The following is a 22,977-nucleotide window of genomic DNA, read 5'->3' on the forward strand; positions in this document are numbered from 1 at the left end:
GCACCGCAGGACCCAGCATAGGATGAGGATCCGACTCAGGCGGTGGCGGCGGGAATTAATTCGCCATTTCCGTTCAGTAAGTGAGGGAAAGTCCGGCAGACCGCGACGTATAAGAGCTAGCGGCCCCGGGGGATCCGGCAAGGGAAGCGAGGCGAGGAGAAGGAGGTATGGGTCTCGGCGGCCGCCGTAGGAGCCGCGCTCTGATCCCCATGGCAACAGTGAGAAGCAGAGGGAGGTTTCTGGTTGGAGCAGCCTCCGCGGCCGAGCGGACCCAGCTCGGCGCAGAATCCGTGAACCGCCCACGGCCTCGAGGGTGAGGTGATGGGGCTGGGTCGCCGGAGGGAGCCTAGAGTGTAGGGACAGCGGCGGGGCGTGGCCTGGGTCGGGCTGGCGCGTGCGAGGGAGGCGTCGCCCGGAATCTCCCGACCCCCGACCCGCACTTTCCCGACCAGGGGCCATCTTTGGGCCTCGGTTTCCCCAGACGGGAAATAGGAGAAGGGTGGGCAGCGCAGTGCAATGGCCCCTCCCAGCCTCTGAGGTGCAGGACGTTCTCTCCTCTGCAGCTCCTGAACTGACCTGCGCTGTCCTGCCCCATGGACGTGAGTCCCAGGCCCCTACCGCTCTCAGGAGCCGCCCCTTCAGCGCCCTAAACTCACCCTGAGTGTGCCTGCCTTCGAGCCGAGCCCAGACTGGAGAGGGGGCTCTTTACCCAACACAGACCCTTCCAGCTCAGGACAAGAGCTGGCAGACAGTGCCAAGATGGACTTCCCACGGGAGGGCACATTCCCGCCTTTCCTGGCAAGATGAGGAGTGTGCCAAGTAATCAAGGGGAAAAGGCATTCCAGGCAGAGGGAGCAGCACGGGCGGAGACCTGGGGGTGAGGTAGAGGATAGGGTAGTTGGGGAACTGCCGGGACTTCACTATGGCTAGAGTGGAGAGAGGGAGGGGGAGAGAGGTAGTCGGGGCTAGTGTGGGGCCTTTGTCACTGAGATAAGTTGGGACTGAGTTGGGAGAGCCATTGATGGATTGTAAGGAAGGGAGGGATACACAAGGACAAATGGCGTGGAAGGGGGCAAAATTGCAGGTTGGAAGATAGAGGCCAGTAATATGGACTGAAGATGGTAAAGTAGTGGCAGTGGAATTAGAGACAATAGACCCGGTCAGAGAGGCGTTCTGAAAGGAAGATCAAAAAGTGTGGGAAGAGTTTAGAATGACCAACAGGTCCTTGATGGTGCTGCAATGGAGATGACAGGGAAAAAGGCAGGTTTGGAGGACAAGGTAGTGTAGTCCCAGGAATCTCTCCCCACCATGTGGTGGCTGTTCCTCCCCTTTTCCTAGCCACCTCCGTGTCCCTCCTGGTATTTCTGTGTTCCTGCAGTCCCTCCCCACCGGGTCCTTGTCACCCCTTCCTCCTGTGCTCATCCAGGCCTCCTCTAGCCCCTGGAATCCAACCCCGGCTCCTGTCAGCACTCCTCCCCTGCTGCTCCCCATCCCTGCCATCGTCTTCATCGCTGTGGGCATCTATTTGTCGCTGCTGGGCCTAGTGCTGCTGACTAGGCACTGCCTGCTGGTGAGGGGCCTGGTGGTGGTGGGGTGGCTGAAGGGTGGGCTCTAGGAAAGAGGAACCCAGTCAATCTGCCCCTCATCTGCAGGCTCTTACCCTGGGGCTCCTTTGCCATTTAGTCCCCACATCTGTCCCTTTTGTGGGACCAGGAAGTCCCTCCTCTCTTGTCCCTAGCTGAACCTTCTCCTGCCTCTCTCCCAAAAACCGAGTCTTGGCTGTCCCTCCCTGCTGCCTCTCCCGGATCTTGAGCCCTGCCGTCTCCTAGGCCCAGGGCTGCTGCACAGCCTGCAGCTCCCCCTGCAGGAAGCAAGGTGTCTCTGGGCCCCAAGACTGTTGCTGGACCTGTGCAGAAGCCTGTGACTTCCCTCTGCCTGGCCCAGCCCACTGCCTGGATGCCTGCTGCCTCCAGCCCACCGAAGCTGTGAGTTCCCACCCTCTCCCCTGACCCCCTGAGCCCTGATCTAGGCCCATCGGTGCATGCATTTTTTTGTTCAACAATTTTATTACTGAGTACCTACTCTAGGCCAGGCACAGTTCCACATACAGGGTCAGGTGGAGTCAGCCAAAAACAGCAGAAACAACATATCAGATACTTTCTGGTGATAAAAGCTACTTGGAGAAAAGAAAATAGGTTGACAGCTGGAGAAAGTAGGTGTGTAACATGTAGGGCACATAATCAATTTTGAAAATAGTAGTTAAGAAAAAAGACAGAGCCCCTTCTGCTCGTTGATGTTTGCTGTGTTCCAGAGACTCTGCCACTTTATTGACATTATTATTATTATTATTATTTAATATTTTATTCTTCCCTTTTCTCTCCAAAGCCCCCAGTACATAGTTGTATATTTTAGTTGTGGGTCCTTCTAGTTGTGGCATGTGGGACGCCGCCTCAGTGTGGCCTGATGAGCGGTGCCATGTCCGCGCCTGGGATCCGAACCAGTGAAACACTGGGCCGCCAAAGCGGAGCGTACGAACTTAGCTGCTCTGCCACGGGGCCGGCCCCTGACATTATTATTTTTTTCAACAACCCTGAGAGCTGGGTATTTTTAAAAACCTATATATGGATTTTTTTCCTGATTACAAAAGCATTGATTACAAAGTATGCACGTAGAAATACATAGAAAGTACACTTCACTTTAAAAACCAGCTCTCGGACCAAGGTTGCTACGTATTATGTGTGTCCCTCGCATACTAATACAGTACCATCACTGCTGTATCGTACTATTACTGGGTAAAAATGGGGTTCTATTACATACATTATTTCATCCCATCTGCCACTTGCCCTTTTTACTTGGCATCACATCTTGGTCCCCTGTCCCTGGCTGTCCATGTAGATAGGTAAGGATTTTTATCCTCCTTTTGCAGGGGAATAAATTGGCTCAGGGAAGTTTAGTCACTTCTCCAATGTTACACAGCAGAGTTTTCGTAGCAAATTGCTCCATAGTATGTTGAAACGGAATCTTCAGGGAGAAGCCTGGCTTGCAGAGGACAGGCCATTTTGGCATTTGTGGGTTTAAAGATGTTACAGGTAATTGACCACCTTCCTGGGCAGTGTTTATTTTGGGCTCAGGATTTAGACAGCAAAGCTCCTGCCCTTCAAGTGGCGCCCTTCCCCGGAGGGAAGAGTGAGGATAAAAGACCAAGCAAATTCATAGCTTGGGACGACTGTAGTTGATGTAAATCCCTGGGAGATGTTTTGAGTTTCAAAATAAATTATAGGGCAAAGAGCGCTCCTCTTTCAAATAATCTGCTTTTGGTTTCCCAGAGGTAGCCAGGAGAGGGGTCCCAGGCCTGGGGCTAAGGGGACAAAGGGGAAAAAGAAGACAATGGGTCCTAAAACTCCTATTTTGTAGGAAATGCTGAATTACAAAATTATTTCTGGCTCCCTGTCATGGGGACAACGCCCCCTTCTCTTCTGTCGGCAGCAAGGGGCTAGTCAGGGACCTGTCCTCCTCCCTGAGAGTGAGGATGAAGTGAGGTGCTCTGCCAGCACAGAAGGTGGGCTCCTCCCACCTTCCTCTCCAGGGCTGCAGGGAATCCCAAACCTGGAGTCCTCAGGGCCTGATTCTGCCTGGCTTCCACCAGAGCCAAGAAGGGTTCTAGAATGGCAGAGGGTAGCCCAGAGTCATACTGTCCTTGAACTGTCTTTCCACAAAGTACATTAAAGTGTCTCTGTTATACAGTTTCCCTAAGTTACAGTAACAACCACTGATGTTACAAAGCTCGTGTCTACTTTACAGCTGTAGAAACTGAAGCTTACAGATGCTTGAATGACTTGCCTGAGGCCTGGGCCGGGACACAAACCCAGGTTTCTCTTCCTCTTTCTGGGGGGAAACCTGCCTGCTCTGCTTCTTTCACAGAGATGTTGTGAGGATCTAGTTACTCACCCGCTTGTTTACTCACTTACCAAAGATTTATGGAGTCGTCGTTGGGGCGCTTGCTGGGCCCCGGGAGCTCAGTGGAAACGAGACAGACACAGTCTCAGCCCTCACAGGGCTCGCATTCTGGAGAAGAATGGAGAGAAATAAGCAGGCACTTCTAGCAGAGCATGAGAAATGATGTGATACAGTGCAGTGGTCGCTTCTCAGCCCTGTGTGTGACCAGAAGTGGGTCTGAGGCTTAAACAGAGAGCCAGGCGTCCAGGCCCCATGCTCAGTTAGTCTGGGATGGGATTGGAATTTGCGAATTTTAACAAGTTCTCATGTGACTCTGATCCACACCAGTGTTAAGAACTACTGCTGAGGGGCAAGAGAGCCATGACAAGAAGAAGAGCCCCTTTTCCCTAGCGCTCCCTAGCGCTTTCCCTATGCACCAGGCCTCACTGCACTTAGTTCTTTCCACTGATTCCCCACAATGACTCTATGAAGTAAGTGTTATATTTGTTTCAGAGATGAGAAAACTGAGGCTCAAAACATGAATTACCCAAACCTGGGCATGAAGTAGATTCAAACTGGGGCCTAAGCTCTAACCAGTAAAGATGGCTGGCCTTCAAAATCAAAGTGAAAGAAATCAGAGTGAAAAACTGCAGAGCCTAGAGAAACACAAGGGTTAACAGTCACATGGAGTCCTTGTTTAAGGTACTTAAACAGCAGATTCCTTCCAGAAGCCACATGGCTGCTTGTGAGAGATGAAAAATCCATTAGACAGTTATTAACGACCAGGTCTAAACCCTTCCAGTGGCCAGAGCCAAGAAATGCTTTTAATACTCTCTTCTCTGAGGTGACAGCAGCAGAGCCTCTCTCAGTCCCCAGTTCTGCACACACAATGACAGTGTGGTCCTCCAAAAACCCACAGAGCCAACTTCATCCCCAGAGATGCCCCGAACCAGACCCTCATCAAACACAAGGAAACGACTTCGCTCTCTCTTCCACCATGACACTTCCAGCCTCCTCCTTGAGAGAGAATTCTGTTGGCAGTAACACCAGCCCAGTGGATGGCAGGTCCCCTCCGCTCAGTGGAGCCCCTAGTCATATCTGATCTCACCAGTCATCTGACACTGCACCCCGAAACCTCAGCTGTTCAAAAGGTCATTCCCCTATTCCTGGCTTGGCCCGGTGTCTGAGTGAGCTGTGCAACTGTGACTGTCACTAGCTCTGCCTCAGGCCTCAAGGAGCCAATCTTCTGTCACACATCCTGGGTGTGCCCCAACCCTGCCACTTGGCCTGACTCCAGTCCATGCCTGAAGCAGTGGCAGATCCTTCCCGTCCCAGGGCAGGAGAGGGGTGAGCTGGAGTGGGCTGGTTCTCCAGTCCTGTCTCTAAGGACATGCTGTTCCTATTTCCCAAGAGGCAGACTGTTTCCCCTGAGAGCTGAGAAGTCTTTCTTTTTTTCTTTTTTGCCTAAAGAGGGAAAAATGATATGTTTCGTTTCATCCATTCATTCAGCATTCATTGCTGAGCATGAATCCTCGTGCTAGCTCAGCGGAGATGTGAGATGATGCCCCTCCCCTAGCAGACCCAGAAAGAAGCTGATATTCCCGGCCTGGGAGGCAGTAGGGTTGAGGGGCTCTCAGGACTGGAAGCAGGCAGGCCCGGGCCGTCCCAGCACGTTCCCTAGTTGTGATCCTTTGGGTATCACTCCCCTCTCTGACCCTCCATTTCCTCTTTTGTAAAGTGGCCCCTCTACTCAAGGTTCTGATAAATAAAAGAGATGTAACTCTTTTTAAAAATATGCAAATTGCCATTTTCAAAGAAAATGAGAAAGTTTTTTTTTTTTTTTAAAGATTGGCCCTGAGCTAACATCCGTTGTCAGTCTTTGTTTTCTTCTCCCCAAAGCCCCCCAGTACATAGTTGTATATTCTAGTTGTAAGTCCTTCTGGTTCTGCTGTGTGGGACGCCGCCTCAGCATGGCCTGATGAGCGGTGCCACATCTGCGCCCTGGATCTGAACCGGCGAAACCCTGGTCCACCAAAGCAGAATGTGCGAACTCAACCACTCAGCCACGGGGCTGGCCCCAGAAAGATTTTTTTAAATCATTCATGAATGCAGTTTGTGCCTTGCATAGAGTAGGTGCTCATGCCAAGGAAGAAATCCACAAAACCAGCAAGTTGTTTTCATCATGGACAGAAAATGTGTCCATGCTTTCCCTGTTTACTGACTTTCAATTGCACGAGGCCACGAGGATATAGTAGAAGCATCTTTGAGCCAAACATTGGGACCTAGAGTGAGACCGGGGCCAGTTGATCTCTGGTTCTCAGACTCTTCGCCTATAAAATGGAGAAAGAGCGAACCCCCTGAATAATTTCTTCCAGCTCCTGAACTTAGTTGTTTGGAATGTTGCCTCCTTGCTGATTTCTCAACAACACAGGGAATTGATTTGTTCCCAAGAATGGTGGATGGTACCCTCTGTTCCACTGAGCAAATGGGACTTTCCAGGCCTCCCTGTTCCCTTCTCCCCTAAGAGGGAAACAGCGTTAGGCTCTGGTCCACCTTCCTCCTGTCCACTTCCCTCACCCCTTTCTCCTCTCCCTCAGGGTTGGGCCCCTTGCTGTCCTCGCTGCTGTCCACTCTGCGACTGTGCCTGTGCGTGCCAACTTCCTGACTGCCAGAGCCTCAACTGTCTCTGCTTTGAGATCAAGCTCCGATGAGGACCCAGAGTCCTTGCCCTTTGGGGAGAGGCCAGCCCCCAGGGCCCGCATGACCTCTTTCCTGAGAGGCCTCAGGACAGTTTTCTCCAGGCCACTGGAACCACAAATGACCTGTCCAGCTCACCAGCCTGGGAACCAGCCGTGGAGAGACTGGCTCCCTGCAGAGCAGGACTCAGAGAGCCCTTGGCTAGCTGGACTGCAACCCCTTTGGAGGGCCAGAAGAGAGAGGGGCTAGAGCTCTGGCAGGTGCTCCTGCCCTCCTCTCCTCCTCCCCTAGTAAGCTGTTATATTTAAAGTTGAGGGCAGGGGACGCTGCTCACCACAGACAGCATTATGGGAGGAGCTTGGGCCTTGAGTATCAGATGTAGGGGTCTCTCAGCCACACCCCGTCCATGGATCTTGGTTATTTTGAGATGTGAGTGTAGTCTGTGCATCTGCTCTCCATCTAAAGAAACCAGCTCAAGAGAATCACAAGGGCCACTTGTCAAGGCCCAGAGTCAGGGGAGGGGGTACCAGAGGAGGAAGCAGGGAACCCCAAACCATCTAAGTCCTGGTACTGTTCCTTCCCTCCCCACAGATATCTATCCAAAGATTGATTTCTCTTGACAACCTTTTGAGGGCCTCAGTCTGAATTTCAAGAGAAGAAATTTCTTCTGAAGTACCGGTAAGTGGGCAGGGCGCCCTCCCCCCTCCCCCAATAGGGCAGGCCCACAGCTTCCTCCCCCTTCCCTCAATTTAGGCTCCACGCTGGCGTGAATGTCAGGGGCTTCAGGTTTCCCTAAATATAGGTCCCTACCAGGGGATCTGTGGCTAGGAAAGGGCAGGGGTCACTGGAGAATGTCGGGGACACTGGCTTGGGGGAGGGCTGGAGCTGCCTTATAACCCAGCCCAGGTAGGCACGGGCTCACTCGCTGCTGACCAGGCTCTGCCCGCTTCTTCAGCCTCCTCGTAGGTGGGCGCCAGCAGGACGGAGTGGGGGTGAGGGTGGGCTGAAGGGATCCAGATTAGGAGAGGGGACCTGGCCGGTAAGATGGGCGCCTCGGAAAGTATCTGGGAGGCTGACCAGCTCAGGGACGGATTTTATTTTGGAGAGGAAGGTCAGTCCAAGGGAAACGTTTCGCAGGGACTCCAGCCCCGCATCCCCGAGACTTGCTTGAGGGGAACGGTGACCGGCCAATTTCCACGTCATCTGGCTGTGCGTGGCGGCCGGGGCTTCAGGCCGGTTCGCCCCGGCTGCGGGCGGAGAAGGCGTGCGCGCGCTCAAGGTTGGCCCTCCAAGCCGCGGGAGCCAGCCCGGCACCGAAGGGGCGCGGATGGGGCGGGGGCGCTCGCCAGACACCGCTGCCGCCGCGCTCCCGCCCTCCGCCAACCCCAGCCGCCTCCTTGCGCTCCCTGTGCTCCTTCTCCTTCTCTTCCGCCTGGGCTAGTGACAGAGAGAGGGGTCAGCCCCGCGCCCCAGCGCCCGCAAGTCCAGCCTGCGGACAAGGCCGGCAGACGCCTGACCTCCGGGTTCTGTTACAAAGTGACACGCTCTGCATCAGCGCAGGCCGGAAGCTGGGGCTGCCGCGGGCTGCTGGGCCGGGCCTGGGAGGGCAAGCTGAACCTCCGTCTTCTCGGGCTCTTTCACTCGCTTTTCCCCTACCCCCACCCCCTTCGGTGCCAGAACCCGGCTGAGTCACGGCGCCCCACAGCGCGCCAGGCAGGGGGGAAAAGGAGAGGGAGGGGAGGGCCCAGGCGACCCGCGAGATGTGGGCCGAGTCACGTCCGAAGGGGACGGGGGAGGGATCGTGTTCTCGCTGCTCTGTCTCCGCCCAAGCGCCGCCTCCAGCCTTCGCCTTTCGGAGACCGCCTCTTGCACGGTTCCTCGCCTGCAATTGGACGCCGGGGCCCCCGACTCCCTACAAAGGAAAAAAAACCCACCGAGGGTGGAGCGGTGCTTCTATAAGGCCCGGCACCTCCTCTCCACTGCCCGCCCCGTGCGCCGCCCCCTCGGGAGCTCAATAGGCAGCGTTCCTCTTGGAACGCGCCGCAGACGCAGGGTGCTGGTGACGACTGCCGTGTTCGCTCCCTCACTCCGCTCGCCAGTCCGCCGGCCTCCACCGCTCCACCCCGCAAACCCGCCCCTCTCCTGTGCCAGGTGAGCGCCCCTCGCCACGTGCGACGGTCAGGGACCGTGGAGAAGGATCCTGGGGGCAGTGGCGGGTCGGGCTTCGGCGCGGAGCCCCTCACCCGGTCCCAGCATCTCCCGCACCACCGCCACTCACACACGCGTGCTCCCAACCCAGACGCCCCCAACCCAGACGCCCCAGCCCTCTCCAGCTTGAGCGTCCTCCGTTTGTGGTGCAGTGCAGCCACGGCTTGGCACGCTGAGTCATGGCGGGGGAGGAAGCAGGACGAAATGAAGAGCCGTTCCCTCTCCCCTTTTCTTGTAAGGACACCGGGTGCAAAAGATTATGGACCCTTTGCCTCTGAAGGGATCCTAAGAGGCAGCGATGGGTGGGGGGCCAGCTCATAGACTGCCTCAGAGTTCCCGAAAGCGGGTGGTTGGTCCCTGCCCTGGGAGACAGGCACCCATGGAGAGGAGGGGAAACCCCTTGGCGGCGCATGATGCCCCATTAACACTTTCCGTGTCTTTCCTTATCGGGTGACCTTGATTCTGAGCCTGGAACAGCTGCAGCCGAACGAACAGACGGGAGCATTTTTCAGGGGAAGGGGTGGGGCGCTTGCCTCTCCTCCATTCTCTTAGTCAGTATGAGCTGTGAGAACTGCAAACCTCACCCCTTTCCTCCACCTCGGCTGGGCTTCCTCTGCTACCCTTTCCTGGGCTTCTGATTACCCTCCTACATTTCTCCTAACACCCTTAACACCCTCCCCATATCCCTCCGGGGGCGGGGGGGCTGACCTTGGGATGTCCTTGAGGCGTGGGAGCTTGGCCCAGCCCTGGGATCTTGGGTGGATTGGAAGGAACAGCCCTATGGCAGTCAGAAGATCCGGGTTCTAATCTCAGATCTGGCCCTGAGGTTTCTGTGTGGCTTGAAGCACAGACCTTCCCCTTCTCTGGGTCCTTTCAGATGAGAGGGTTGGGCCCTATGCCTTATGCACAACCTCTAAATTCTACTTTTTTTTCTTTTGAGGAAGATTAGCCCTGAGCTAACTACTGGTAGTCCTCCTCTTTTTTGCTGAGGAAGCCTGGCCCTGAGCTAACATCCGTGCCCATCTTCCTCTACTTTATATGTGGGACACCTACCACAGCATGGTGTGCCAAGCGGTGCCATGTCCGCACCCGGAATCTGAACCGGCGAACCCCGGGCCGCCAAGAAGCGCAACGTGCGAACTTAACCGGTGTGCCACCGGGCCAGCCCCTCTAAATTCTAAAATATTCCAGTTCGGTTTTGCTTCTAGGCAAGGTAACCCCATGGCAAAGCGCAAGCCAGAAGGGTCCAGCTTCTACATGACCAGCCTGTCCATGGCTCTGGCCTATTCCTTTACCCCAGGTGCCAGTACGCAACCCCACCCTCAGCTGGGCAACACCCAGCAACAAACAGAGTTAGGAAAGGTACAGAAGGCAGGCCTAATATAGGGAAGTTGGGCGTAGGGGAGAGCTTGGGACAGGAAGTGCCCCAAGACCTGCGGGTGTGGGGCAGGGGAGGTAGGGAACTTTTGCCCTGACCTCCAGGCAAGTGGCCCTGCTCGTTGGGAGACCATGGGAGGACCCAGCTAAGCAGTTCTCGCCCACCTGTCTCTTCTGCCCAGGAACTCACTGCCACCATGCCTCACCAATATCCAGCACTGACCCCGGAGCAGAAGAAGGAGCTATCTGACATCGCTCACCGCATCGTGGCTCCGGGCAAGGGCATCCTGGCTGCAGATGAGTCCACTGGTACGGGCAGGAGACAGTGGGAGGAGGGCCCAAGGTTGGGGGTGACAGGCTGATCCCCTTATTCTCATGTGCGGCTCCCCTCCAGGGAGCATTGCCAAGCGGCTGCAATCCATTGGCACTGAGAACACAGAGGAGAACCGACGCTTCTACCGCCAGCTGCTGCTGACTGCCGACGACCGCGTGAATCCGTGCATTGGGGGTGTCATCCTCTTCCATGAGACGCTCTACCAGAAAGCAGATGATGGGCGTCCCTTCCCCCAAGTTATCAAATCCAAGGGCGGTGTTGTGGGCATCAAGGTGAGGGGGCTGGGCCTCAGGATATGAGATTGAGATGGATCTGGGGGAAAGAAACCCCGAGTAATAGGCCAGGGGATGAACACTGGGAGCCCGGAGACTTCAGTGGAGTCTGTCACAGATCACCCCTGAAGCATGGATAAGAAAAGCTCGAAACTTACGGGAAGTGCGTGGCGTTTTTAATCCTTGTAGATCCTTGTATTACTCTCATTGTACAGATGAAAAACCAGAAGCTCAAGGCAGTGAAGTGTTTTGCTTACAGAGTTAGGAAATGGTAGGAGCCCATACTCTCTGTCAGATAACATCCCTGTGTATCCTGCGTCATAGGATCAGAGGCTGTAAGTGAAAACATTTGCAAATCATGAGATGCCACTTGAGAGATTGAGTAAAGTTGGGGGCAGACTGGGACTACAGAGGAGAAAAGGGTACTAGAGTAGAGGTCATTTTCCCTGTCTTATGTTGTTCCCCCACCCCAACAGGTAGACAAGGGCGTGGTACCCCTGGCAGGAACAAACGGCGAGACAACCACGCAAGGTGAGAACTGTTTGGCTCCCTGCCTTACCAACCAGTCCACCCGGGTCAGTACCCCTTGGGTGGCCAGGGTGAATGGGAGCCACCTGCCCCTTCCTCGGCCGTGCTCTGACTCCTCCGTCCCCTCTCCAGGGCTGGATGGGCTGTCTGAGCGCTGTGCCCAGTACAAGAAGGACGGAGCAGACTTTGCCAAGTGGCGCTGTGTGCTGAAGATTGGGGAGCACACTCCCTCATCCCTTGCCATCATGGAAAATGCCAATGTTCTGGCCCGTTATGCCAGCATCTGCCAGCAGGTGGGCCTGCAGAACCCCAACAGGCCACCTCCCACGTCATTTGGTTCCAGAGTGTCAGCTAGCCTGCCTCCCATCTGCCAAGATACCTCCCTCCCTCACTCGAGGGCTTTGCAAGCCGAGGGCTTTGCAAGCATAACACATTGTGTTATGTGGATGGATCTGGAGAGATACCTCTCGCCTACAGTGTGCTGAGGGCTGTGCAGCCATGAGTCTCCATCATGGAGATAAGATCTCGGCCGATGGCTGTAGAGAGCTGTAGGTGGGGCTCTGGGTTAGGAGGCCTCACAGCTACCCTGTTTCTTACCCCACAGAATGGCATTGTGCCCATCGTGGAGCCTGAGATCCTCCCTGATGGGGACCATGACTTGAAGCGCTGTCAGTATGTAACCGAGAAGGTAGGTTGTCTGGCTGCCTGGGCAGTGTGTGGTGGGCTAGGCAGCTGGGCCAGGGTCCCTGGGGTTGACCCCTGTTCCCCCAACTCCACCCCACCCACTTTGGTCCTGCCATGCTCTAGGTGCTGGCTGCTGTTTACAAGGCTCTGAGTGACCACCACATCTACCTGGAAGGCACCTTGCTGAAGCCCAATATGGTAACCCCAGGCCACGCCTGCACCCACAAATATTCTCATGAGGAGATTGCCATGGCAACTGTCACGGCACTGCGTCGCACGGTGCCCCCTGCTGTCACTGGTGAGACCCACACCCTTATCTTGACCTCTAGGAGATAGATAAACTGTACCCACAATCCTTATGCTCACTTGGTCTGATTTCCAGGTCAGCTTCTCGGGGCTCCTACCAGTCCCCTGGATCTCTGACTACACTCCCTCTCCTTGTTTCACCGTTGTACAGGGATCACCTTCCTATCTGGAGGCCAGAGTGAGGAGGAGGCATCCATCAACCTCAACGCCATCAACAAGTGCCCCCTGCTGAAGCCGTGGGCCCTGACCTTCTCCTATGGCCGAGCCCTGCAGGCCTCTGCCCTGAAGGCCTGGGGTGGGAAGAAGGAGAACCTGAAGGCTGCCCAGGAGGAATATGTCAAGCGAGCCCTGGTAAGGATGGGGCAGGAGGCGGGCAGGGTGCTGGGGTGGATGGAATTCTGAGAAGAGACCTTCTTACTCTGGCTTCTTTCCCCTCTTAGGCCAACAGCCTCGCCTGCCAAGGAAAATACACCCCAAGTGGTCACGCTGGGGCTGCAGCCAGCGAGTCCCTCTTCATCTCTAACCATGCCTACTAAGTGGAGGTATTCTAAGGCTGCCCCCTCAACACTCCAGGCCCTGCCTCCTCCCACTCTCACTCTTGAAGAGGGGGCCTCATCCAGGGCTTTAGGCTGTTCTTTCCCATTCTCCTTGCCTCCCTGGTGACATTGGTCTGTGGTATTGTCTGTGTATGCTAACTCCATCACCCTTTCGAGCCCACTGCCAATAAACAACTATTTAAGGGGGAGTCTCTTGTTCATTTCTGTGGTGTCCGGGGCAGGGCAGGGCTGGGGGAGGTGGCAGAGCCCAGAAGAAAGAGCCCTTGTTTTGTGTTCTTCCTTCTTGGGCAGGGAAAAGGTGAAGGGGGCGGGATAGGACCTTCCTGCTTTGTTTTATACTTGCCCAGGGCTTCAAGAGGAGAGCTTGTGGAATTCTATTCCAACCACCAAGTGTTCCACTCCTTTCTACCAGCAGCATCCGATAAGGCTCACAGTTGGGGTGTGTGTGTGTGACTTGCTAGTCTTACGAGGTTGCAGGCTCAGCCTCACTTTTACACCCAGAATTCATGGATGCAGAAGGTCCCTGTGAGAAAAACAGCCACTGACAAAAGCCAAGATTTCCTGAGTTTATGAGCCAGGCAACATAAGTGTCCTGTATGAGAGGTGCTGTTATTCTCAATTCATCCTTAAGGCTACATTACCTAAGACTGCACTGTTTCTTGGTGGAAACAGATTACGAATGCATATCTCCTTAATCTATACTGTTGAGCTTGTCCGTGTTCCCATTTTAATAGGAGATGGGATTAGAACTGGCTTCGTAGTCTTTGGGCTTGTGGAACCCCTTGAAGAACCTGGAATTGTCTCTAACACACTCACTCAACAATACAGATAGACAGGCATACAGAAGTGTAGAGCTCAGGTTCCAGGTTAAGAACTGAACCTCTAGCGGCTGCGCTCCATGAAGCCAGAATGGGCCCTGCACTTAAACCCCTATGCCATGCTTTGAACCCTTCCGCAATCACCCAGGCTGGGGTGTAGAAGCAACTACACCAGGTCTTTTCACCTATTAAAGATTCTAGTCATAACTAAGGACCTAAGTTAGTCAGGCCACTTCTCACATTTCCTGATATGGGCCCTTTCCTGTCTGAGCTCCCCTCCAGAGAAATAAAAATCTTGACCTTTCTGATCTGTGGACCTACTGAATCCCTATCGTGATCTGCATTGAACTGACTGACCTAGGACCTTCTAGGAGGTTAAGGACTTGGGCCTTTGCTTCTCTGTGCACATATGCATCTGTTGCCTACATCCAAAACCAAACCCTTTCCTAGGGCCCCTCTAAACTTTGCCCTCACTTCCGTGCCTAGCCTCACTCAACTATTTGAAACAAAATCTAACGTAAAGCAAATAAAAATTGAATGTCAGTCAAAAATAGCAAAAAGAACATTCCAAAAGGGCTCAGACACTGAAGTTTTCTTAAAGTTTGCTTCCTCTGCCTGCAGCAAAGAGACTAGGCAAGCAGAAGACTTCACACACTAGGTTGGGGGAATTTTGGACTTCTTATTTTACAGTGACAAAGGGAGCTCCAGAAAGAAAGTGACAGAAGGAGGAGAAACTAGAACTGAGAACGCAGCTTTCCTGGGTTCAAATTTTAACCTTGATTCAAACCCAAAATTCTTAACTATGTAACCACGAACAAGTTAATCTCTGAGCCAGTTTCTCCTGTTCAAAAAAGAAAGAAAAAACAGAAAGTAACTGAGGGGCGTCAAGGGGACCATTCTAGAATTAGGGAGGTCATGTTGACTGAGGCAGAGGCTTGGTGTGGGGGAGGTGAACTCCTTTCTGCCTCTAACTTCGGAGTTCCTCCATGGCAGAGATTTCTCTGGGGCCAGAGAAAGAGATCTGGACTGGGATTCCTTCATCCATCAGCAAATACCCACGTATGCCTACTGTGCCAGGCCTTGTTCTAAGCACTAGGGCCGCAAGGGTGAACCAAAGCAAGTTCCATCCGTCAGGGATTGTAATGGGGGAGGCCGAGTAAAGCTGGTAAACAAAAACGTGCAACATAAAGTTACAAGGCGGAGCCCCGGCTCGGCTTCAGTTTCCCTAACCGAGATGGGACGGGACTGGACAGGGGTCCCTCAAAGCGCTCACAGCGCCAATCGGCTTAGCCCACAATCACTTCCGCTCGTTCGCTGCCGACATCCGGTCCCTTGGCACTCAGCCGTTCTTAGGCTTGTGAGGTAGGGCTCAGGGCGCGGCGGGGGAGGGGGGTGTATATGACGTCACGTCCGGAGCGCGGCGGAACTGGCCTCACTTTGCTTCCGCGGCGGGGCCGGAAGTAGGAGCGGCGGTGGCGGTGGTCCAAATCGGAGGGAAGGAGGAAAGCAGGGAGCCCGAGAGCGGGCGCCGCAGTCGCAGGGGCGGTAATAGTCCGAGACTCCTCTAGGCCACCGTCCTTAGCGCGGGACCGCGGGGTTCGACGGGAGTTAGCCGGGGGCGGCCAGGGTCGCGGGACGCCGGGGGTCCGGGGGCCCTGTGAGGAGAGGCGGGGGTGGGGGCGGCCGGGCCAGCTCCGGAATTGAGTTGCGCCCCCCCCCCGGCGTCCCTCCCCCCCGTCCCGGACACTCTGAACCGCGGGCTCGTCTTCGCCCTTCCCAGGAGACCCCTGTGCGGTGCGGAGGGGGCGGTGGCCCCGGCTCTGACCCGCGCCGGGGGGGGCCATGGCGGAGATCAGCGACCTGGACCGGCAGATCGAGCAGCTGCGGCGCTGCGAGCTCATCAAGGAGAGCGAAGTTAAGGCCCTGTGCGCTAAGGCCAGGTGAGCCCGGCGGCCCCAAGAGAGGCCTGGCTGCTGCCCAGGGGTTCCCGCCTGGGGCAGACTCAGCTGAGAACTTTGGGCCTGGCTTATTCTGGAAGCTTTCCCGGAGAGGAGCAGAATAGGGCCGCTTCCCCCGAGGAACAGCCAGCCTGTTGGGGGAAGAAAGACCTGGATAAAGACATATAAAAGTATTAGATGATATATTTTCAGTGGAGTTAGAGAATCATAGAAAGTACTTGGGAAGCTTAAGGAAACAACTGTATCTGTCGAGGGAACGGAGAAGGCTTTTTGGAGGAACTCAACTTTGCGGGTAGACTTTGAAGAATAAGGTGACAAAAGGGAATGTCCGCAAGAACAAAAGCTCAAGGCAGAAGAGGTAAAGACTCTGGTTTATAAGATTGTTTCAGTTCCAAAGACAACTGTTAAAGGTGGGTGGTATTGTCCCCATTTTACAGGTGAGGACTCCCTTACAGCAAGTAAGGAATGGAGTCTGAAGCCAGTTCTCCGTGTCCTGTCCCTTTTCAGGCCATAATGCAAGAAGGTGGAGTAGATCCTTCTCACGTTCAGTGTGGGAGCCTAAGAAATGGTAGCAAATAAGCCAGAGTAGAATTAAGCATGATTATGGAGAGGGGCCCAACTCATAGGTGGGAAATAGAATGATGTAGTGGTTAAGAGCCCAGACTTTAGAATGCCGTGGCTCTAGTTTGGAATCTGAGCTCTGCTAATTACTAGCTGTGTTGGTGATCTCGAGGTCTCTGAGACTCAGTTTCTTGATCTGTAAAGTGGGAATAATAGCGCTTCATACGATGGTCGTGAAGAGTCAGTCAGTTGGTGCTTGGGATTAGCATAGTGCTTTGGTACAGTGAGTGCTCAGCAGTCTTCTAGGTGTTATTGTTGTTACTGTGAAGGACGAGGACAATGGTGATAGGAACTGAAGTCATCAGGGAAGGCTTTTAAGAGAAGTTGGTCTTGAAAGATGAAAATAATTTGAGTAGCTGATGGGAGCAGGATGATAGTAGGAGTGGAGGCCCTGAGATGTGTAGGTAACAGCGAGGAGACCAGTTACCTGCCTCCTCTGAGTTCCTGTTTGACTGTGGCTTCCACCAAGGTGAGGAATTGTGGGAAAAGAGCCAGCAGAATTATCCCATATTTATTGAACAACAGGCCTATTATTAGCCTGGCCTTGTACTAGCAAAGAACTTAGTCCATTTCCTCCCTACAGCAGTCTCGTGAGGTTGGAATTATTTACTTCATTTTACAGAACAGGAAGCCATGACCCCTAGAGGACTAGTGACTTGATCAAGGTCACCCAGAGAGAAAGTGGCAGAGCTGGGTTCTGAACTTGTGGCCATCAGGGCCTGCATGGGTTTGGTGAACAAGCAAGGCCCCTTTTTAAATCCTTGTCTATGGCTTTTCTATGTTTTGCCAGCTCGAGAAAATTTCCCTGACCAGACCCCAAGATGTTTTTAGTCATCCCTGATTACTCAGTCTTGATTGGCATTTTTAGGAACTTAAACCAATTGCTGCCTGGCACCGTTGTTTTTCCAATAAGTCTTCTCTCTCCACAGGGCCTACATCCATTTGTTGGTGGTAGTAGCTAATGCTTGGATAGCATTGTGGAGATTTCAGAAAAACAGAGATGTATTCAGTCTCCATTGCTCTTTGCAGCAGCCCTGTGGAATAGGCAGGGCAGGGGTGAGGGTTTCACAGAAGAGGAAACTGAGCCTCAGAGAAGATAATGTCTTGCCGCTGGTTGGAGGGGAGGTGGGTCTTGGATCCGGGTCTTGCACTATACTCCGTGCTCATTGACAGCCAGGCAGAGACATTTAGACTGTGTGGGAGGCAGTAGGGAGCTATAGCGGACTGAGGGGTGGGAGAGTCTTGCACAGTTGAAACTGAGATGGAGCTAGGAGGTACTAGGCTGAGGCCTGAGTTGGCCACTATTATCCCAGGCCCAATCTGAAGGGGTGCCAACTCTAGCACCTGGCCATGGCCTCCTGGGGGACCCACCAGGAGTCCAGGCCAAGGCTGGCAGTCAAGAGCTTCAGCTTGCTCAGAGGGTACATAGACTCAAACCTGTGAAACTCTAGAGGCCTGAAGTGTGGGAGTTGAACCTCCTCCTGTTAAAAATGTCAGCATATTTGACATTTTGAATCAGGTGGCCTCCAGTATGAATCCCAGCTTTGTCACCTATAAACAATATGACCTTGATCAAGTCACTTTATCTCTCCAAGTCTTTGAAATCATTATGGAGTTCAAATGAGATTCTGCATATCCAGGACCAGGGCGTGGCACTTGCGTAGGCACTTCCTAAAGATAGTGTTCATTGTGGAAGTCAAGGTGAGCAGATGTGAGCTCTGGGAGAGCTGGTGTTATGCTACAAGTGACAGAGCTGGGGTTGGAGGCTGGGCCTTCCACCATGACCATGCTAGGGCCCTACTGGCACTCAGGTGGGGTTTTGACCCAGAATTTAGAAAGGGCTGGCATAAATTCTCAAGAGATTGGGCTACTGAGGTCCAATTCAGCCATTCCCCAGCTTTGTCACCTTGATGCTGTCCCTTTTTTTCCTAAGCGTGTTTCTTTATCTGTCAGATGAGGATGAAAGGAACCTCCTCTAGTCAGTTGGCAAGGTCATTATAAGCAGTTGATGTGGGAGGATGTTCAACACAAGATGCAATACAGGTGGGAGAGCCTGCTTGTCTGTGGCCCCTTGGACCACCGCCAGTGCCTCCTCCCATCCCCAGAAAGCCAAGGCATGCCTCCCTGAGCTGCCTTTGTCATACAGAGCACCCTGAGGGACATGCAGGGAGCTCCTCCCCTAGTGGGAGAAAGAGAGGGGCCTGAACCAGTGCTTGGGGCCCTCCCACATCAGGATAGCTGTATAAGAGCCAGACCCTGGAGCCAGGCTGTCTTGGTTCAAGTCCCATCTATATGACTGTGGCCAGTTAACTTCATTTGAGCAGTGGCGATCATCCAAGTGCCTGTGTTTGAGGGTGACTGATGGCATGCCTCATCCATGCAAAGCTCTTACTACAGTCCTGGTGCATGATGTGAACTGGAATGTTCACCACCGCTGTTATCGAGGACGAAATCTGGAAATATGGTACTACTGAAATTGAGTGTCTATAACTGACAAAGTAGTTGTGTGTCATGCTCACTCAAGGAGAAGTAGACTGCACTGCAAGGAGGAATGAAAGAACGAAGTCCTTGCTTCCTCTAAATAAATAATGGGAAAGTAGCAACAGCATATCACTTTGACGGGGAGCACATCTGATCACGGCCTATCACATCTGATGACTAGCCTGCCCAGGGGACCCCCCTGTGCCTTTGGACATTTTGGGAGAAGGCCCCTATGATGGGTAGAGAGGATCTGGAGAGCCCAGCCAGGGGCACAGTCTCAGAGTGCTCCAGACTGAGAGAGCAACATGAACGGAGAGAGGGCTCTGTGTGGAGAGGAGGGGATAGATTTTCTTTGTGAGTGCTGGCTGCATGAAAGGAAGCAGCAGGGAGGGTCAAGGCCGGGAGAGTCACGTCCTACTTGGGCAGGCTTTGGATGCTGGAACAAGAGCCTGGGCTTTGGCCTGTTGGCAGCCGGGAGCCGTGGAAGGGTGTTGAGCAGTGAGCGCTGTGGTCAGCCTATCCTGGGGAAATTGCACACCTCGCTCCTGCCCCCTAGAGGTTCAAGGACCACCCCATATCCTCCCCTCCCCCTCAGAAAAGGTCAGGAATTGGGCTGGGCTGGCCTGGCTGTGGTGACCCTGGTCTTCTCCTGTCTCCAGAGAGATCTTGGTAGAGGAAAGCAACGTGCAGAGGGTGGACTCGCCAGTCACAGTGAGTACCCTTAGTCTTTCAGGCTCCAAAAGTCTACCCCTCATCCCAGGGAGCCCAGAAAGCCCCATGTATCTGTCCCCTCCCCATCTTCAGGGGAGCTTTGCTATAAGAAATGGATGTTTTGGGAAGGGTCTTTTGATTTGTTGGGGGGATGCTCTTGGCCAGGGCAGAAGGACTCTTAATTTGGTGACTGATTCTTCTCCCCGTGTTTCTATGTTTTCTGTGTTATTAGTACCTTTATTCTGGGTTACCTTGAGAGGAGTTGGGAGAGGAGGGCCAGGTCCTCCAGGAGCTACCAGTCTAGCTGGAAAGACCTAGCTCTAGAGCTTGCCCACAGAATAGCTGGCACTCACTGTGGGATGAGGGCGGATTCCAGACCAGGCTAACTTGGGGTGAGAGAGTAGAGTTTGGACCTTGAGAAGTAGAGGCTTAGCCAGGAGCAATAAGGATCTCCTAAAGCAGTGGGTGTTTGAAGGCTAGCCGCTGGGAGCAGAGGCTTTCGGACCGAGTGAATTCCGACCCCCCTTCTCGCTTCCCAGGTATGTGGTGACATCCATGGACAATTCTATGACCTCAAGGAGCTGTTCAGAGTGAGTGTGGGGAAACGCTGGGAAAGGTGACCTGGGGGATTGGCTGGAAGAGCCTTTATTGAGAGTGAAAACTTTGAATTTGGTGAGTGGAGTAGGGGCAGGAGGCCTCTAGTTAGCTGGGCCCTTCATGAAAGACAGGCCTTAACTTGACAGGAAAACAGGCCACCACAGTGGGTGGGGGACAGTTAGGACCAAGCAGAACCTCGTCCTTCCCCCCAGGTGGGAGGTGATGTCCCTGAGACCAACTACCTCTTCATGGGGGACTTTGTGGATCGTGGTTTCTATAGCGTCGAAACGTTCCTCCTGCTGCTGGCACTTAAGGTGAGAACCCTTGTTTTCTGGAGCCCAAACCTAGGCCACCTCAGGCCTGACCCATCTGCGTCCTTTCTGCCCTCAACTCCTGCGCCACTCAGCCCCAACTCTGAGCTCTGCTGCCGGTCAGGGACAGATGCTGCCTGGCAGGGGGTGGTCAGAGAAGCTTTCCTTGACTGGGGGGCATCTGATTGGGCCCCTGGAGGATGAGGTCAGAGGGGCGGCATTGTAGGGGAGGAATAGAGGCTCACTGTTCAGAAAGTGGCAAAGAGTTGAGTTCAACTGGATACAGTATCCATTGGTGGGAGAGAGATGGTAAGGGGCTAGATGACAAAGCACCTTGAATGTCTTGCTAAGGACTTGGTCTGTCCCTGGTAGGTGGAAGAGAACCCATTAGGTTTGTAGTTGATGGGGCAGGGGTCAGCTTTGCATCCTCTGGAGGAGGGACTGGGAGCTTATGAGGTGGATGCAGCATGATTCAGGTAAGAGATGACATGAATCTGGGCCAGGGCAGTGGTGAGGAGGATGGAGTGGGGCTGGCAGATGTGAGGAGATCTATGCTGGGGAGACAGGTCCTAGACCCCAGCCGTGGCTTGATGGCTACCTCCAGGTTCGCTATCCTGACCGCATCACCCTGATCCGGGGCAACCATGAGAGCCGTCAGATCACTCAGGTCTACGGCTTCTATGATGAGTGTCTACGCAAATATGGCTCGGTGACGGTGTGGCGCTACTGCACTGAGATCTTTGACTACCTCAGCCTCTCGGCCATCATCGATGGCAAGGTAGGCTGGCACCAGGGCTCCATGGGGTTTGGTGGGATGGGAGAGGCCTGGGCCTCAGCCTCTGTTCCCTCCTTTCGTGCTCTCCCCTGTAGATCTTTTGCGTGCATGGGGGTCTCTCCCCGTCCATCCAGACCCTGGACCAGATCCGGACAATTGACCGAAAGCAAGAGGTGCCTCATGACGGGCCCATGTGTGATCTGCTCTGGTCCGACCCTGAAGGTGAGGGCTGGCAGGCGGAGCAGGGGACGGCAGGTTCTACCCTTGCTTGGGGAGAGACTGAGGGAGTCCTGTGCATAAAGTAAGTATGCTGAAGGGACAGTCAGGCGAGGTGCAATTGGGGAAGAGCAGAGTGGGCCGGTCTTCACTGGTCTCTGTGCTCGACCTGCTGCCCAGCCAGCGCCCTCCATGAGGAAGTGGAGCATGGTTAGCTGGGTACTTTGAGCTCAGAGAGGGAGTTGGGGCATGTATATCATGGCCTAGAGGCTTGTTTAGGACAAAACTGTTGGCTCCTTGAATGCGAAGGTGCTTCTGTAGAGGTTAGATTCCCACTGAGGGCCCCTCATTTTGTGGGGTTCCCCAGCTAGTGTGAAACAGAGCCAAGACTGAAGCTAAGTCTCCCAGATGCCAGTCCAGAGCTCTTTCTGCTGTACCACACACAGCCTCCAGTCCCTCACGGCCGTGCCCCTGCCTGGGTACTTGGGCTGGCCAGGACAGCCCTTGTTCACACCTGCTATTCCAGCGTGATGATTGTGAGCACCTCCTTTCACTCTTGTGTGTATCTGTTTGGACAGCAAATTACATGGTCACTCTGATTATGAGGTGGCTCCAACTATCAGGAAATTCTTTCTTCTTTGGAGCTTATCTGCTTCAACATTTGCTGTCCTATCTCCCAGGATCCCCCAGAACACATTCAGGCCCTGTGCTCTTGCCCCGTGGGTCTCAGGGAGGGAGGGGGAGAGGATACTCTCCTTCGAAGGGCAATAGACAACCAGAGAAGCCTTGAAGACACCCTCTCCCCATCCGTACCTTTATTTGCTTCAGACACAACTGGCTGGGGTGTGAGCCCCCGGGGGGCTGGCTACTTATTTGGCAGTGACGTGGTAGCCCAGTTCAATGCAGCCAACGACATTGACATGATCTGCCGTGCCCACCAACTGGTGATGGAAGGTTACAAGTGGCACTTCAATGAGACTGTGCTCACGGTGTGGTCGGCACCCAACTATTGCTACCGGTGAGCTGCCTGGGCCAGGAGGTCAAGGTAGGGGTGGGGATCTAGGCTGACACACTCCAACACTGCTGTCCTCTCACTTCCAGCTGTGGGAATGTGGCTGCCATCTTGGAGCTGGACGAGCATCTCCAGAAAGATTTCATCATCTTCGAGGCTGCTCCCCAAGAGACACGGGGCATCCCCTCCAAGAAGCCCGTGGCCGACTACTTCCTCTGACCCCTTTGGCCCCTGTCCCCCTCCAGCCCCTCTGGCCTTTGGACCACTGTGACTCTGCCCTCTTCTCCAGACAGAGGCTGGGCATGGAGGGGTGCTGTCCCCGGCTCTGCTCTCGCCCTAAAGAGGGCACTTCGAGGGTGAGGACTTTCTCTGAAGAGGCTTGGAGCTTCAGTTCCATGCTCCTCCTCTCCTTTCTCCCCAGTTGAACTATGAAGTTTCCAATAATTTTTTTTCGTTTTTGTTTTTAGATAAAAATTTTGAGAAAAAGAAAAGAAAAAAATTCTAATAAAAGAAGAAAAATGGTCTTTGGGTTTGGTCAGACTTGACTGGAACTGAGCAGCGATGCTGCCCTGGGACCA

General features: G+C 54.0%; 3 protein-coding genes across 13 annotated transcripts; all 3 read left to right on the top strand.

Moving 5' to 3' along the window:
• On the top strand, positions 1-6,675 carry LOC103547180 (male-specific sperm protein Mst84Db). 3 transcript variants are annotated; one of them, XM_070568116.1, is made up of 5 exons: positions 1-76; positions 564-599; positions 1,427-1,570; positions 1,830-1,985; positions 6,534-6,675. In XM_070568116.1, the coding sequence occupies exons 2-5, from the start codon at positions 594-596 to the stop codon at positions 6,645-6,647; spliced, it is 420 nt and encodes a 139-aa protein (XP_070424217.1). In that variant the 5' UTR covers positions 1-76; positions 564-593; the 3' UTR covers positions 6,648-6,675. The 3 variants fall into 3 exon arrangements, with proteins under 3 accessions (XP_070424217.1, XP_008512469.1, XP_070424218.1); XM_008514247.2 differs by lacking the exon at positions 1-76 and adding an exon at positions 193-313; XM_070568117.1 differs by lacking the exons at positions 1-76; positions 1,427-1,570 and adding an exon at positions 208-313.
• A 549-nt stretch (positions 6,676-7,224) lies between these two features.
• ALDOA (aldolase, fructose-bisphosphate A) lies at positions 7,225-13,087 on the top strand. 8 transcript variants are annotated; one of them, XM_070568106.1, is made up of 10 exons: positions 8,545-8,784; positions 10,050-10,203; positions 10,401-10,527; positions 10,613-10,824; positions 11,301-11,355; positions 11,485-11,645; positions 11,957-12,040; positions 12,160-12,334; positions 12,494-12,693; positions 12,783-13,087. In XM_070568106.1, exons 2-10 carry the CDS (start codon positions 10,063-10,065, stop codon positions 12,876-12,878), a joined length of 1,251 nt encoding a protein of 416 aa, XP_070424207.1. In that variant the 5' UTR covers positions 8,545-8,784; positions 10,050-10,062; the 3' UTR covers positions 12,879-13,087. The 8 variants fall into 8 exon arrangements, with proteins under 8 accessions (XP_070424214.1, XP_070424212.1, XP_070424209.1 ...); XM_070568105.1 differs by lacking the exon at positions 8,545-8,784 and adding an exon at positions 8,938-9,075 and having other exon boundaries at positions 10,142-10,203; XM_070568113.1 differs by lacking the exons at positions 8,545-8,784; positions 10,050-10,203 and adding an exon at positions 7,225-7,311.
• A 2,006-nt stretch (positions 13,088-15,093) lies between these two features.
• On the top strand, positions 15,094-22,923 carry PPP4C (protein phosphatase 4 catalytic subunit). 2 transcript variants are annotated; one of them, XM_070568114.1, is made up of 9 exons: positions 15,094-15,262; positions 15,498-15,657; positions 19,437-19,488; positions 20,028-20,078; positions 20,298-20,399; positions 21,001-21,174; positions 21,267-21,393; positions 22,216-22,405; positions 22,489-22,923. In XM_070568114.1, the coding sequence occupies exons 2-9, from the start codon at positions 15,560-15,562 to the stop codon at positions 22,616-22,618; spliced, it is 924 nt and encodes a 307-aa protein (XP_070424215.1). In that variant the 5' UTR covers positions 15,094-15,262; positions 15,498-15,559; the 3' UTR covers positions 22,619-22,923. The 2 variants fall into 2 exon arrangements, with proteins under 2 accessions (XP_070424215.1, XP_070424216.1); XM_070568115.1 differs by having other exon boundaries at positions 15,146-15,262; positions 19,373-19,488.
• The last annotated feature ends 54 nt before the right edge of the window (positions 22,924-22,977 follow it).

This window comes from Equus przewalskii, chromosome 12 (assembly GCF_037783145.1).
Source record: "Equus przewalskii isolate Varuska chromosome 12, EquPr2, whole genome shotgun sequence".
Lineage (NCBI taxonomy): Eukaryota > Metazoa > Chordata > Mammalia > Perissodactyla > Equidae > Equus > Equus przewalskii.

Excerpts from the sequence above, each read along its gene's own strand:
- LOC103547180 (XM_070568116.1), top strand. Across the intron at positions 1,571-1,829 it reads TGACTAGGCACTGCCTGCTG|GCCCAGGGCTGCTGCACAGC; the intron begins GTGAGGGGCCTG and ends GCCGTCTCCTAG. Across the intron at positions 1,986-6,533 it reads GCCTCCAGCCCACCGAAGCT|GGTTGGGCCCCTTGCTGTCC; the intron begins GTGAGTTCCCAC and ends CCTCTCCCTCAG.
- ALDOA (XM_070568106.1), top strand. The coding sequence starts at position 10,063 with ATGGCAAAGCGCAAGCCAGAAGGGTCCAGCTTCTACATGACCAGCCTG. Across the intron at positions 11,356-11,484 it reads CGGCGAGACAACCACGCAAG|GGCTGGATGGGCTGTCTGAG; the intron begins GTGAGAACTGTT and ends TCCCCTCTCCAG. Across the intron at positions 12,335-12,493 it reads GGTGCCCCCTGCTGTCACTG|GGATCACCTTCCTATCTGGA; the intron begins GTGAGACCCACA and ends ACCGTTGTACAG.
- PPP4C (XM_070568114.1), top strand. The coding sequence starts at position 15,560 with ATGGCGGAGATCAGCGACCTGGACCGGCAGATCGAGCAGCTGCGGCGC. Across the intron at positions 20,079-20,297 it reads ACCTCAAGGAGCTGTTCAGA|GTGGGAGGTGATGTCCCTGA; the intron begins GTGAGTGTGGGG and ends CCTTCCCCCCAG. Across the intron at positions 20,400-21,000 it reads TCCTGCTGCTGGCACTTAAG|GTTCGCTATCCTGACCGCAT; the intron begins GTGAGAACCCTT and ends GGCTACCTCCAG.